Source organism: Ixodes scapularis, unplaced genomic scaffold, assembly GCF_016920785.2.
Source record: "Ixodes scapularis isolate PalLabHiFi unplaced genomic scaffold, ASM1692078v2 PGA_scaffold4__175_contigs__length_147842914, whole genome shotgun sequence".
NCBI classification, from domain to species: Eukaryota; Metazoa; Arthropoda; class Arachnida; order Ixodida; family Ixodidae; genus Ixodes; species Ixodes scapularis.
Window position 1 is genome coordinate 102,179,651 of NW_024609879.1, and position 16,189 is coordinate 102,195,839.

Sequence of the window (16,189 nt, forward strand, 5' to 3'; positions counted from 1 at the left end):
TGTGGACATTTTTCATCAGGAAGGAACAGACTACCTTCTCCTTGTTGATTACTACTCGAGGTACCCAGAAGTGCTGTCTCACCGCACGACGACACCCATGCCGGTGATGTTCATTACCAAAAGTGTCTTAGCAAGATATGGTATCCCGGAGACCCTCGTCAGTGATAATGGACCCCAGTTTTCATCAGCAGAGTTCCGTGCTTTCTCCCAGAGCTACGGCTTCTCCCACGTTACCAGCAGTCCCAGGTATCCCCAGTCCAACGGTGAAGTCGACCGGATGGTGCGGACTGTCAAGGAACGCACCGGGGGTGACTGGGTACAGCCTTGCTCAGCTGCTCATGGGGCGCAGCCTCCGGACCCGCCTCCCAGACCCAACCGCCACACTGGTTCCAGGATCACTTCTCGCGGCTGATTTCCACAGGCGCGACATTGCCCAACGACACGACAGCGTCAAGATTTCGACCGCCGGCATGTTGTGCATGCTTTGCGTCCCCTGGGGGAGGGGGAGAGAGTGTGGATACGCGACGCAGATTGTGCTGGCACAGTCCTTAGCCCAGCACAGCGTCAACGCTCCTACGTGGTCCAGATGGATGCAGGTGCCCTCGTCCGCAATCGAAGACATCTGGTACCGCAGCAGTCTCCATCAACGGATGATTGCGACCTCAGCAGCTCTGGTCCAGGGCCGCAGGAATCCCAAAGTCCACCACGGTCTCCATCTCGCCCAGAGCCTGCGTGCAGCAGTCCCACTCCCAGGACAGCTAGTCCTCTACCAGTTGCATCGCCACAGGGGTCCCCTGCTGCTCCCTCAAGACAGCCTGCGTCGGGTGTGCGCACTAGGTCCGGACGCTGCGTTACGCCACCGGTGCGGCTGAACTTGTAGCCCACCATGTGGCTTAGGTCATTCATTACGTTCCTTGGGAGCTAAGTGTGGCCCTCTTTTATTTTCCCTAAAGGGGGGGATGTAGAGGGCGTGTAGGCGCAGTGAGCTACGGGGCGGCCTTTAGGGTGTACGTAAAGAGGGTTTGCATTAATAAACAGGGGCTTTTGCCGTCCGAGCACTCGGAGCGTCAGCTGTGTCAGTTTTTCCTCCGCGGCCCTCGGCTCGAACCCGCCCACTACAGGTATGGTATATGGCCGTCCCGCCACAGGCTTTGAATCCCTGCGCTTGCGCAAAAGATGGACTAGGTTTGCACAATTGTTACCTTTTCTGAAGGAAACTCACGCTTTGAGCAACGCAGCTAGTGGTTTTGCAGCATCGCTTGCTCCGAGGTGAGAAGGGCACCTGAGGTATAAAGACGCGAGCGCCGTGTGCCACTTCTAGGCTTACTCGGCGAGATACAAACAAGGAAGCTTGCCTGATTCACATCGCTGACTTAAAAAGATACTACCGTCGTCACAATGGGGAGGACGTGTAACATGAGGTTTCGGTAGGACACAAGGTTCTTGGCGACCCAGGAGCAAGCTCTTGAATGCGGACTTTCTGAGTTAGCCGCATGGTACACGAACCCGTCGGCAAACAATTAGGCGGTGCAGGCTATGGCTACTGCCACAGTCTACAGCAGAGTACTTGCTCGTTGTGTGTTGTCTTAACACTTTCTTCTGCGGAGAATAGCTTCTTGGAAAGACGGCCATAGACGGTGTAACCTAGAAAGCCCACCGGGAGGAAAGGGGGGCCCATTCGTTTTCCCGAATGCTCAGGGTGACTGACAATTGTTCACAAGGTTCTTGACGACGCAGGAGCAAGCTCTGGAATGCGGACTTTCTGAGTTAGCCGCATGGTGCACGAACCCGTCGGCAAACAATTAGGCGGTGCAGGCTATGGCTACTGCCACAGTCTACAGCAGAGTACTTGTTCGCTGTGTGTTGTCTTAACACTTTCTTCTGCGCAGAATAGCTTCTTGGAAAGACGGCCATAGACGGTGTAACCCAGAAAGCCCACCGGGAGGAAAGGGGGGCCCATTCGTTTTCCCGAATGCTCAGGGTGGCTGACAATTGTTAGGCCTGACGAACGGTTCAAGCGGGCAATTCTAAGCCCGCTGCGACCTCTAAGCGGAACGAGGCAGGTCCGTCCGCGTCGGGCGAACCAGCTTAGAGCAAGCACCCTGGTGCATCGCGGTGAGTGGGACAGCGAGCGACGGAGAGGTCGGCATTAATTATTGTCTGCCGGCTTCGCTAGCCACCACCACCTACGCCACTTGCGGACGCTGCAACGTGGCCACTCCGGCAACAGCAACATCGGCCGCCCATGAAGTCCAGCGGCTCCCTGAGGCCCATGAATTCCCCCGAAGTCCGGGCCTTGAGGGAGGAAGAGTGTGGGAGCCGAGGGTGAAAGAGGAAGCAGAATGCACGTGACAGATTGTCGGCGGAGAAGACGTACGAGCTGGCGCGAGACAGTGCGTGCTGAGCGAGGCTGGAGCTGGGCAGGAACGACGGAGCCGGGTTGCCTGGCCTAGCCCATGGCGAACCCCGGAGCGGTCCACCAGCGAGGTTTGGAGACGGACTGGTGGAAAGGGCAAGCCCTGGTCATCTGGCCTAGGCCACGACGATCCCGGGGTGGTTCCGCAGCGAGACTCGGGCATTGATAGCCCGGGACAGCCAGCCTACGCAGCGCTGGCGTGGGTAGGGCGATCCGCAGGCCTGGACACAGACTCCGGCTATGAGCTCTGATCGACGGGCAACAACAAGGGTCGGCGGGCCCGGACTGCCGGCTTTCGACGACGGGAAGCCGGGTGGTACAGTAAACCCATTCGCTGTCTTCTCGTTGTGTTATGTCGCACCCTGGCTGACGAGCAAAACGCATACCGATCGGACGGCGATTATTTGTAGAGGGACCTCTAAAAAGAAGCCCACAAACTCTGCATGGTTTGATTGGTTCTTCGATCGGGTCGCCTGTCTCAATGGTGTATTGGGGTCCCGCGAGTGTGTAAACGTCTCAATATCGACATTTTGCTCTGCTTGAAATCTTTGTCAGCTCTACCCAATATTTAGACTGTTAGAGTGTCTTAACTTTTACATCCATGAACTGGATATGTTTAACTCCTGCCGTCAGAAGTGTAATAAACAGAGTGAGTGAAAATACGTTTATTTACAAAAAGGGGACACCGGACACCTTGACGAGAGTCATCTTATACTGTGGGGGGTGTTGGGATGTTAGGAAAAAAATGAAAGCCGTTTACAATTCCCTGTAACGCCGGTTAGAGCGCAGTTCTTGAGGAGGAAGATGGAAGCGTACTGAGGGATAGGTGACTCCTTGAGGTCACGTGACTTCTGGGGATCACGTGACCTTAGGGGGTCACGTGACCTCAAGGTGGTCACGTGACCTAAGGGGGTCACGTGACCTCAAGGGGGTCACGTGACTTCAGGGGGTCACGTGACCTAAGGGGGTCACGTGACCTAGGGGTGTCACGTGACCTCAGGGGCTCACGTGACCTTAGGGGATCACGTGCCCTTAGGGGATCACGTGATCCCCAGAAGTCACGACTTCAGGAGGTCACGTGACCTTAGGGGGTCACGTGACCTCAAGGCGGTCACGTGACTTCTGGGGGTCACGTGACCTAAGGGGGTCACGTGACTTCAGGGGGTCACGTGACTTCAGGGGGTCACGTGACTTCTGGGGGTCACGTGACCTAAGGGGGTCACGTGACCTCGGGGGTCACGTGACTTTGGGGTCACGTGACCAAGGGGTGTCACGTGACTTGGGTGGGTCACGTGACCTCGGGGGGGGTCACGTGACCTCGCGGTTACGCCGACGCCAACGGCGACGCCGACACCGCTCAAGCCGGAAACGGGCCCCTAAGAGCTGCGCTCTAAAAAGGGGACGTGGTTATATAAATTGGTCTAGGCTCGCCTTCTGACAAAGTCAAGAACGGTTTTGAGGAATAGATTCCTGTCTGGGGGATCTTTGTTAGGGGTAACCCAGTTTTCGTAGTTTTGTGATCTGAGTTCCGCGGCAAGTCATGAGATCACTTCCTGTCGTTTTCTTGTCGTCGCTTGACAGTCCCAGATAAGGTGTCTTTAGGTAGCTGGTACATGGCAGACTGTGCAGTTAGGGTCAGGGCCCGGGTAGTCTTCCGATGTTGGAGTGTAGAAACGCCTCCATAGAACTGGTGTAATGACTTTGTAGCGAGGCGCTGGAGGCACACACGCTGCCACCGTGAATATTTTATGGGGGCGAGTGGTCCTCCGTTGACAGTTGTGCGGCCATCCCCGCCTTTCGCTCTTGTTTCGCGAGTGCCTTCATTTAATCGATATAGGAGTCCTCAAGGGGTATTGTGGTGGAGGAGTCGAGGAAGCTTTGTTCGGAGTCGGTTGCTTGTGGTGTGCTCCGCGCGGCCTCGTGGGCTTCTTTGTTTACCGGGATATCTCGCTGTCCCAGGATCCATGAAATTTTGTGGATGATTCCTTCAGTTCGGTGATAGGGCGCTGTCGCTTTGATTTCATTCACAGTCTTATTACTACTGCTGACTTTCCTGCCTTTCCTAACAGCCTCCTGAGAGTCAGCGTAGATTAAGATTTCTGTCGGGTGCTCACCCTCTTGGGCGTTTTCTAGTGTCCAAAAGATTTTTTGAAGTTCAGGGGCTTTGGCACTGGCAGTATAAGGAAGGACCTTCGCGTTTGTTTCGCTGTAGTGGAAGGACTAACAAGCAGTGGCTGCCCTGCCGTCCTCGTTCTGCGATGCGTCTGTGCAAAAATGACTTTATTGGTCTTATATTGAGGGAGATGTTCTATTTATTTCATATGCCTTAGCAACATTTTTTTGTCTTTTACAGAGTTCTCTGCTTTGATATTGTGGTATAGGCTTAATTCCTGTGATGCATTCGCCTTCCCATAGAGGAGGAGAGGTGGCCCATCTGGAATTTCAAAGTCTATTACTCCAAGATGCTTAAAAATCGTTCTTCCCGGTGCGGTTCTTTCGAGGCGGTCCCTCTGGCCGTTTTGTGTTTCTTTTGCTAGTTCTTTGATTTTGTTTATTTCAGTCGCTTTGTGTAGATCGGGAATACGGGTTATCTTGGGTAAACCCGCGATAACTCTCATGCTGCCTTGTTAAGGGTTTCAACTTGATCTTGCCGGGTCTTGGTAAGACGGAGGTAGTTATACCCGTAAATGGCTTTGGAGACAAACAGTGCTCGTACCACGTAGTTTTAAATATTTTTCTTCTGCACCACCCCCCCCCCCCCCCCTTCATGCCTTGGCTGTTGTTCTCTTGATAAGGCTTCCATTGAATCTTAATCTGGTTTAGCCAGCTCCGTGTTCCCTATCCTCGTCGATGGTGAGACTGAGGATACTTACACTTGGTTGTCTTTGAATGTTGGTGGCGTCAACATACACATTAATGGTGTCTTCGATGTCATCCTTTCTAGCCCTTTTCGAGGCGAATTCCCATTCGAGGTAGTTGATGTGGAAAACATGCTATGCCTTGCCGTCATGGTGAACCGAGTCCAGTGATTCTTTCTCGCCCATTTTGCCTTGCTTTGGTGGTAACTGGGAATTTTCTTGAGCTTGGAAAGTCTCGAATTTGTTCTTGAGCGTGAAGTATTCTTGAAAAGCGACACCAATCGTGATTACTTCTTTGTACGCTCCCCTGTTGGAGCGGAGCGACTCAATAAGTTTATTATTCTTCATGTAGAACTCAATAGATACTCGATTCTGCATAAATTCTTCTATCGATTCGCGTTCTTGGGTACATGCCACTAAAAACGGCTGTTTTGTGGTGAGTGTTGCAAGATCCGTCTGACCTTGTTGAGTAGGGTGCCCAGCGGTGTGGCTTGGGGTCGGGTACGGGCTCACGTTCGTCTGTTGCATGGAAAGGGCCCTCGTGCCAGAGCGCCTCTCGCCGGCCGTTGTCATCAAAATGTTCTCCGAAAAGACCGATGGGTTGGCGTTCAAGCGCGCGGGCAGTGCGGGTTGGCTTTCGGGAGTCTTCTCCAGGGTGTCGAGTCAGGGAAGGGCCCCATGGGGCAATGAATGTCGGTAAAAGTGGCCTGTAAGGCCGAATGGTAATCAGAGCTCTGAGGAAACATGTCCTTGATGGATGATCTTCGTCGTCGTCCTTCATGATAGACAGATTGATCTCCTGTTGTAGTATATACGAAGCTAAGTCACTCAAAATATTCGAACTGTTAGCCTCAAATGTTTTGCATGCGCAATTTGTTTTTTCTTTGTTATGTGTATATACAGAGAGTTATTTACTGTACGCTGTGGAAAGGCACTGAAATAAACACTTTTAGAGCGCAGCTCTTAGGGGCCCGTTCCCGGCGTGAGCGGCGTCGGCGTCGCCGTCGCCGTTGGCGTCGCCGTCGCCGTCGGCGTCGGCGTAACCAAGGTCATCCCAAGGTCACGTGACCCCCAAGGTCACGTGACCCCTCCAGGTCACGTGACCCCTCTCAAGGTCATCTCAAGGTCACGTGACCCCACGTGCCCCCTCCAGGTCACGTGACCCCTCTCAAGGTCCTCAAGGTCACGTGACCCCACGTGGCCCCACCCAAGGTCATCTCAAGGTCACGTGACCCAAGATGACCCCACGTGACCCTTTGAAGGTCACGTGACCCCCAAGTCACGTGACCCCTCTGAGGTCACGTGACCCCCGAGGTCACGTGGTCTCCTCCCTAAGGTCCCGTGACCCCTCCCAATGTTATCTCAAGGTCACGTGACCCCAAGGTGACCCCCACGTGATCCTCCAGGTCACGTGACCCCTCTGAGGTCACGTGACCCCCGAGGTCACGTGACCCCTCCAGGTCACGTGGGGGTCACCTTGGGGGTCACGTGACCTTGAGGTGACCCACATGTGACACCCAAGGTCACGTGACCCCCAGGTCACGCCTCCCCGAGGTCACGTGACCCCCCTCCCCAAGTCACGTGACCCCCCCGAGGTCACGTGACCCCCCCTGGAGCATATTAAAGAATGAGGGGAGGAGGAGGAGAAGGAGGAGGGGTCTACCCTCCCCTCAGTACCGTTCACTCCTCCTCCTCAAGAGCTGCGCTCCAATTCGGCGTTACAGGGATTTGTAAACGGCTTTCACTTTTTTTTGTGTAAAAGCCCCTTACTCATTGTCTTGAACTTTTGGAACTATGTTGTAAATAAATTAAATTTACTACGGTCAAAATCTGAAAGATTTTTTTATTTACAGAAAAAAACCTGCTTCGCCGTGAGGCATTATTGCAGGGGGTGGGTTTCATACAAACACTTTTGTTTTAAAACACAAGTAATACACAAAAAACAAACAAAAACAAAACACTTTCTATGGATCAATAATGAAATTAAATAAAAACATACTGTCTATAAAAACACTACATAAGTGAAAATTAAAAAAAAAAACTAATTTCCCGCAAGCACATCTTTCGGCAACCTATTCCACTCTTCTATGGTTTTCGGAAAGAAAGAAAAAGCAAAGGCGTCAGTGCGGCAAGAGTACGGTCTAATCTTCTTGGAGTGATCTGCTCTTCCGGACACATAAAACGGTTCATGTAAAAACACATCTCTGTTAATTAATAGTCTATTGTTGTAGATATCATCTAAAAATTTTATCCTAATCAATTTTCTACGCACACTGAGTTTCTCCCAATGTAGGGCATGTTTCATGTTAGTGACACTCGCTCCAAGTTCGTAATAGTTTAATACAAATCTAGCACATTGATTTTGTACCTTTTCAAGTTTGTCTATTAAATAATTTTGGTGCGGATCCCAAACAACTGAAGCGTATTCCATACACGGACGGATATATGTAAAGTATAAAGTTTCGCTAATTTTCCTCGGGGCTTGCCGAAAATGTTTCCGTACAAAATTAAGCATTCGTATTGCCATTAGGGCTATCATTTCAACATGTCCCGTCCACGTTAAATTATTAGATAACATAACACCTAGGTATTTTACATTTGAGCTAGGTTTAATTATTTCATTATTTATCATGTACACGGAACTAGTGAGATTTTTTTTCTTAGTAAATTTAACATGCACGCACTTTTTAACATTTAGGTTCATTCTCCAATTTTTACACAATACAAAAATTTTATCTAGATCACTCTGTAAAGTATTAATATCGTTAAAATCATTAATTAATCTATAAATAACAAAATCCTCCGCAAATAATCGAATATATGATTGCACGCCTGAAATAATGTCGTTTATATATATCAGGAAGAGCAGAGGACCCAGCACCGAGCCCTGGGGTACACCAGACTCGACTTTTACATACTCAGATTTTTCCCCACCGAGCACGACACATTGCCCTCGTCCACTTAGGTAGTCTTTAATCCAAGCCAGTAAGTTGCTATGCAGTGACAGTAAGCTAAGTTTATAAAATGACAAATCATCATCTACAAGGTCAAATGCCTTTCGAAAATCCAAAAACAAACAGTCCACTTCGTCTCTAGCGTCAATGCCTCCAGCAAGAAAATGAAAGACATCAACAAGTACTGTGTTACAGGATGCTCCAGTACGAAATCCGTGTTGATCTCGAATAAGAAACTTTTTGACGTTTGGATGAGCAATAAGATTGCTATAAATGACATGTTCCATTAGCTTGCAGCAAATGCACATCAAAGAAGTAGGTCTATAGTTTTCCACACAGTTTTTTGCTCCTGACTTGTGTACTGGCACCACATTTGCCATTTTCCAATCAGATAGAAGCTTTTGTTCCAGTATATATTTATTAAAAAGAACAAATAAATAATTTGCAAACTCTTCAGAACAGTTTTTCAATATAACCGGAGAGATGTTATCCGGTCCGATTGCCTTGTGGACATCAAGTTCTCGCAACAGCGAGGCTATACCATAACATGTTATTTAAATGGGTGACATGTTTAATTTTTGTTGCACGTTTGGTTGACAGCACGATGCAGCAGGTTTAGAAAAAACTGATTCTAAATATTTATTTAGATGCATTGCCTTTCTTTTTTCATTCTCGATAAGTTCGTCACCTACTAAAAGAGGAGAAACAGATGTATCGTTTTTGTTATTTTATGCTTATTTTCTTGTAATCATGCCGTGCACATTGGACTGTGATTTCTACTTGTTGTGCAATAGTGTATGTGTGAATGTACTGCCAATGTATTCGTTGTATCTTTGTTTCGGTGTTTTCAGTTAATGTGTCACTTGTAGTATGCGAGTTTTGATGTGTCAGCACAAAGACCGTGCGGTTGTTATTGGACACCTCATAAAATTTATTCTCGATTCTTGATCACTACTTCATTGAGCAAAGCTTGTAAGCAAGATAATAAACACTATTCTCTTTTTGCTGGTATACTGGAATTTCTTATACAGTCGCCCACGAAGTCATTTCTTGTTTTGACTATAGTAGGCTTGGATGTTGGCTCATGAGAAGATGTCTTTATCGTCATCTTGTAAACCCTGAGATGGGAAACGATAAAAAAACGGACGAACATTTTTTATCGTTCCCCATCTCAGGGTTTACAAGATGACGATTGATTACCAGCTCGCCTGCACTCTCTCACTGCTTACATGTTGTCTTTCTTAATTATATTTTGATCCAAGAGAACGTCATATTCTCAAGCTTTCGCGCTGTATCATGACCACTAGCGTCACATCCTCATGGCGTTTCAGCTCCCTGCGATGCGTAGTTTGTTCACGTGGGCCGAACATGCGGTTATCCTCATAAACACCCGGTATATTTCAGTGCGTTAGAAAACAACGTAAGGGAGCATGTTTTTCAAAAGAAGATTTATAGCAAAATGTCTGACTCACCGTTCGCAAGCTCTCCGAATGTCAGTGCAATAAAGACGAGAACTTTAGGGGCGTTGAGCCCTACACAAAGAGTTTCTGTCGTTCTTTGATTCTGGCGAGCAACACTACCTGCAATGCTACGTTCGAAAAGGCAATGAAAGGCTTCGCAAGAATATGCCTTCATTGTGTTGTCCCGGGATTATTACCGATAGCCCTACGAGTTTATACGAACTGAATCCTTTTCCTCTTGCGAGTCCCTTTTATCTAGCAGGTGGTACTTGCTCTATCAATAACGATAGTCACGGTGTGAGCTAAAAAACACGAAAGGTCACTGGTAATTGCAAAACCCCCGACGTCGTTTCTAACGGACGTAAAGGATGGTGCATGCGTAAAAGGCCACAGGGCCTGGTCCTCTCCATTAGAACTCAAAATGAAAAGTTATTTCGTTATACTTGATTCATCTCTTTACTTAATCAAAGGTTGGATGGGGTGATCAAAAACAATTGAGTTCTCTCTTTTCTGCCGCAAAAATAAAATACGCATCGGAGAACGCTCAGACTCAGCCCACATATCAGGGAGTCGAACCGTCAGCGGAACGGAACTGTAACCAGAAGCGAACCGTTTATTTTGCCTGAACCGGAACAGAACCCGAACCGAAATGTTCGGCGCCATTTTGTAGCTGAGTCAGAACCGGAGCAAAACAAAAGAACCTTTCCGAACCGGTTCGGAAAACGGTTCAGGCGCGCATTTGCGCTATACAAATCCGTGCACTGTGCACCGGAAATTTTGAGAGGCTTAGTTAACGCAAGGGAGCAAGGCGTTTCCACTTATTTAACCCTTTTTGTAAGAATGGTTTACGAAGAGGAAGTCCAATAACTGGTGTTACTGACTGTCATAAAATCCGCCTGACCTGCTCAAAGTCATTGCGCCCACGCGCCCAGCAAAAAGACGTCGAAACGCGCCGAAGCGATGACGCACCAAGCCGCCGCGGAAACAACACTGCATCAAACTCGGCTTTGCTATGGTTGATCGAACGCCATTTCATCAAAACACCTTTTAGAGAATGGGCACGTATTATTGAAACTCGGTTAAGAGAAAGTGGAGCCTCAGTTTGGAGAAAAGCCGTTTATCAAAAAGAAAAACGGCATTTTTACTCTTGGCATATACTTAGATTTTCGAAAAGCATTCGACAGTATCAATCATGACATCCTACTACAAAAACTTCCCCGCTACGGCATTACGGGTAAAGGATTGGATTTAATAAAGAGTTTCCTAAAAAATCGCGAGCAGCTCGTACAAATCAATGACATCCATTCTGATCGTAAAACCGTTAAATATGGGGTTCCTCAGGGATCAGCATTAGGACCTCTGCTTTTTATAATCTATTTAGACGACATTGTAAACATCTCAGTTTCTCTAAAGTTAGTCATGTACACTCTAAGAAAACAGGGAGCAAAAAAGTAGCAACGGCGCGTCTTCCTCCCTTCTACTGACACGCTCCCAAGCGGACACGAGAAAAGGGGGGGAACGAAACGTTTTTCTCCTTCTCCAGGCAGACGGGCGAAAGCTTTCGCCCTCCCGACTCATCTTCTCTCGGTTTCGTTTTTCGAGCAGGTCGCGCACGTTGTTTAATAAATAGCTGTTGAGTTGAATGAGCTTCAGCGGCGGCGAAGGCCGCCTGTAATTCCGTCTTCTAGTCTAAACGTGCAGAATACTTCGGTTGCATTGACGTTTTTATCACTAATTTTATCTAACGAGCAAACGAAGCCGCTAGAAACAGCGAAGTTCCGGAGCAGTGCCAGCAGTGCCAGCAGCGCCACGTACACTAGGGGATGGCCGTCTCCCGATTGCGGGACTCGCGCGGCACGGAAGTACAGTCACTACAGTAGCGAAACCACGCGGAACTGTGTCGACGTTTTTGACGTTATGGAAACCGCAGGAACTGCGTCCAAGACAGGCAGGTTTTGCTGCCGGCTGCCTGGGTGCCTTCCGTGCTGAGTTCGGTTCTGTTTTCCAATGCCGGGTGCAACCGGCGTTCAACGTGGTTCTGTGTTTCTGCGTGTCAGCAACATAGCTGCAACATCGTGATGGCAGTGTTGTGGGTTGTGAACAGAAGACTGGAATTATCGCCGATGTGACCGTGTGTTCGCGTATCAGTGGTGTATTAAGAAGATGAGATCGTAGTCTGTTGGGCATTGATGCCGCTGGTCGGGCCGTGATCGGAGGGGGCGGGGTGTCGCAGGTTGACATTCCGCTTTACATTAAAAAGTTTAAACCCACTTGAGGGATTACGTGCAATCGATCAACGTGCGGATAGTCATGTTGGAACGCTGGTCTGAACAGTAGAAGTTCCTATCGTACAGTGGCCAATGTGACTGTCGGAATTGTCTCGTCCCCGAGAGCGATTGCGCTCTGGGGTAAGGACTGAACGGAGGCACTCACTTGATCTAATGACGTTTTAGCGAAAGCCCACGTTTCGCCGAATGACACTTTAGCGAATAGTCGGACGCCGCCAAGCGGCGTTTTCGGGTTGGCCAAATGGGTTTACATTTTTGTAATGAACCGTCGAAGGCTGTCGCCGCGAAGCGGCGTAAGCGCAGCGCGGCGGATGGGTTAACGCGCGCCCGCGTTATTCGCTAAAACGTCAATTCGCTCAAACGTCGCTCTTCGCTAAAACGTCATTCGCTCATATGATATGGACCCAAGTGGCGCGCTGGGATCAGCGCTAGAAGTTTTCGGGCTCGCCACGGCGTAGCTCCGTACACTTAACACCTGCCGCAAGTCGCGACTTTGACTGCATTCAAGTCGATCGAAAAGCGATTTCTCAGCCCGTGAAGCATCACTTCCAGCTGAGTGAATATCCGCTCTACAGAGATTAATTCAAGACGGCAATCGCACGTTTGCGCGAACAGCACAAATTGAAAAACCAATAGAAATACAGGCTACGACGTGCCGTGTGGGGAAACAAACTCTTGGCTTCGACCGCATTGGAGCGGCTTGATTTATTGGCTTTCAAATAGTTACGGCATGATCGAGCGTTTACTTTTTAATAAGAGATTCATCCCCTGAGCCATTCAAAATTCTCTCAGAAGTATGGACATTGTTGGGAAAGAATCAACGCGCTGGGAATTTTTTTTATTGCTCAGGGAGTCACTGCAAAGTTCGGTACGTTCAAAACGACCAGTACAAAAACGGAAACGCAGAGCACGGGTGTAGTGTTCGGGTTAGTGTGGTGTTCCGTTGTATTGATATTCGTGTATGCCGTGTATGTGCTCAATGTATGTTCACCTGATGCTTGTAATAAGCCTAACGTGTGTATTGTAGAGGATCCCCAAGCGCAGTAGAGGATCCCCAAGCCTGAAAAAAGCAAATTATTTTTGGCCGAGGCTACATCCACGCGCGGGGACGTAGCCAAGTCGGGAGGAGATAAGGCTCCACCCACGCAAAAGGTCACGTGACTTGTAATATAAGGAGATAATTTGCTTTTATGTACATATTATACCTTCTTATAAGTAAATATTGGATATAAAAATAAAGAGGTTATATTTCATTGTTGTTTTAAGGTTAATATGTCACGTGACCTTACAAATTTTTAGACAATTCATCAATGGTTTACTGTTTTCTAACTTCTAAGACAAATCGCTAATATGATGCATCATGAAAATAGTACCAATTGAGACGTTGCCTCGTCTTTTTCTACCTTCTGGTGTGTCCTCTTTTCTGCCCCAGTCTCAGGTTTACAATCATGTTCAATATATATCTTTATATTTATGTTGTCCAGGAGTCACACACACGTGTGGGCGGCGTGCGTGCCATTCGTGCGTGCGGGCGGTGCGGGTGCGGCCTCCGGGGTCTTCGCCCATGTACGCATCGCTGCTGAGGCGAGGCGGAGAGGCTTCGTCGTGTGTGTGGTTGGCTTGGTTCGAAGCCTTTTAATGTGAGCTTATGTGTATCGAAGGGGACAAGTACGTGCCCACCACCTCGTACGTTCTTGACTTGCGCGCACGCTTGCAATCACACAAAGATTGTGAGAAAAGCTGGATCTCGGCACTCTGACTACGCTGACACTCCATCGAAGAGAACCTGTTCCCCAGCCTAGGAAGGGCGGAAGAAAAGGCGATCTGCATCGTCGATTGCGTCCCAAGATCTGAGCGGCCAGCCGACGATACTTGTCAACGTACGCGCTGGCACAAACGCTGGTGTTGTTTGTGCCAAAATCGAGCAGAACGTCAGACACCTTGGAAAACAAAGCCTCGATCCTAATGCCACTAAACGCCCGCACTTCGACAGCCTCCCGATTATTCGATGGGAAATACTAGGACAAGTATTTCACCGTCGAACCCCCGGCAACCAAAACTTGAGGCAGATCAGAAGTGCGACCGTGCTAATACTCAAACGGCCAAACTCCTTGTCCGAGAAAACAGAAAGAAAATAAAAACGCTCCAGAGAAAGTCAAAACCGCTTGCAGAAGACCAGGCAGGCACAGTAGACAGTAGTCCGCGCACGACAGGAACGCAAGGTGCAATGGCCGCCAAGCAAATGGAAAAACAATGGGAGGCTAGACCGGAAGTTGATCGTAGTGCGCCGGAAGTGACGTATTGTGTGGATGGAGCCTTATCTCCTCCCGACGTGGCTACATCCCCGCGCGTGGATGTAGACACTCCCATTATTTTTTGTAGAACATGAATTGGGCGGTACCTAGCGCCACCTAGCCTAGCTACTTGTAATTACTCTGCTTGACCCCGCAATCTGGTGGCTAGCGATTTAACCTTCTTTCACGCTACGCGATAAACAGCAGCTTCGAGTTTGTTCTTTCGAGAGCGGCTTTTGGTTTCGCGGATAGAGTTTGCACTTCTCCGTGATGTGCGTCGCCAAAATGGAAAAGGCGCAGTGGCATGAAACGGAGAAGAGTCTCGCCGCTGCGGACGCGAAACACGAAAGAAGTATGCTTCGGGTCCTCGCCACTGCAAAAGCTGTGCACTGACGTCCAGGTTCCCCGAGGAACGACTCTTTGATGTTCTGTGCTACCAAATCTTCACGCTCCAAATCTGTGACCATGCACTCTATGACTCCGTCGTCGAACTTGCAGGCTTTGTGAGTATTACCCCCGAGAGCGAACACAAGCGTCGCTGCGGTCGCCGCGCCCTGATTGGGTGAGGTGTACCGTGACGTCAGGGGGAGGACTCCGCTCACCGCTCCGCGATCTCGCTCCGCGATCTTGCATCGACTCGCTTCCCAGCACCGGTTTTCTGGTTTGGCGTTGTGTCCCGGAAGCTCTTCGAGGAGCTGGACTTCGTTCACCCGGTGTACAAGACGTTGAGTTAGGCCGATATTGACGTGCTTCCGTACATTTTATAAGTTTGCTTGTCCCTTTTACTTTTAAAATTGGGTTACAAATCCCAAAAGCAATCGGCGGAGGCAATTCCGCCGATGAACCTCTCCGTCCGTCCACACGACACAAGGCAATCTTGCGAGGGGTCAGTGAAGCGGTGGCGCAAGTGTTTTAAACGCTGGAATTCTGTTCCTTGCATGTTCATGATTTAGGACGATATTACGTCCCGCTTTCAAGGCATTTGAAGTGGCATTTATATCATGAGCCTTTGGGTGGTCGGCAATTCAGCTCGCGACCCCGACTCTGCGCTGCCACTCTGCATGCGCTGGTTCGCAGATATTTTAAAGGCCCTGTGTCTGATTATCTTTGAAGTGCTCGTGAAACAGGGTTGTTTTACATAAATGTAGTTTCTTCATGAATTAATTATATAGTTTATACACGTATGCAGGCATATTTCTTAGAAGATGCACAATTACTGGAAATTCGTTTGTATGGTAGCAGCAAAAACGGCCGAATTGCCCCCAGTTGCCTGTATGATATGTATTGAACTACCCAAAATATGCACAGCAATAGTGCCGTAATTCGGAATGTTTATACTTTTTTGTGACATTCTTTATTCCAGTCTTGGGTATTCGGAAAATACACCGTTTAGTCTGAATTGTCATTTCCAATTAAAAGAGACACTGCTGCAGGTCGCCGAAAGCTTCCTTAGCCTCCAAACTCCCTACAGCTGGACTCTCTGACAACAGAGGAAAACTGAAGTAAGAGCAAGCATTCGAACGTTTGTCCAGTGGTAGATGCAGCACTAGTAGGGAGTTTCAGTAGATCGTTTTCAAAGGCCCGCTACGAGTGCGCGCTTCAAAGCATGCATAGAAGTGGCAGCGCGAGCTCCCGCTACGATTATCGTGGCCTCAAATCACGATCTACTAAAACTCTCTAGTAGCAGAAAATGTGTAACCTGTGAAGGGCGACAGTCTGCGTGAGAAAAGCTTCTGGTATTTTAGCTTCAGGAAAATTTGATTTAAGTAAAATATCAATTTTAGGGCTTAAGGGACTAATAACGAGCTAGACACCTTCGCTTACGCTTGTTATACATTAGTTGAGGGTTGATATAAACAAGTCCATACACACTATACCCGTGTAATCCATTGAAATACTATCCGAATTCAGCAAAGGTC

General features: G+C 48.7%; 1 protein-coding gene and 1 pseudogene across 1 annotated transcript in view; one reads left to right on the forward strand and one right to left on the reverse strand.

Moving 5' to 3' along the window:
• Positions 1–9,863, reverse strand: part of LOC115315308 (venom metalloproteinase antarease-like TtrivMP_A) — a 79,190-nt gene extending 69,327 nt beyond the window's left edge. The window contains exon 1 of the mRNA XM_042293272.1: positions 9,701–9,863. Coding sequence (XP_042149206.1) covers positions 9,701–9,863 — 163 coding nt within the window. The remainder of the gene's footprint in view (positions 1–9,700) is intronic.
• LOC121047059 lies at positions 303–880 on the forward strand (annotated as a pseudogene).
• Positions 9,864–16,189: the final 6,326 nt, after the last annotated feature.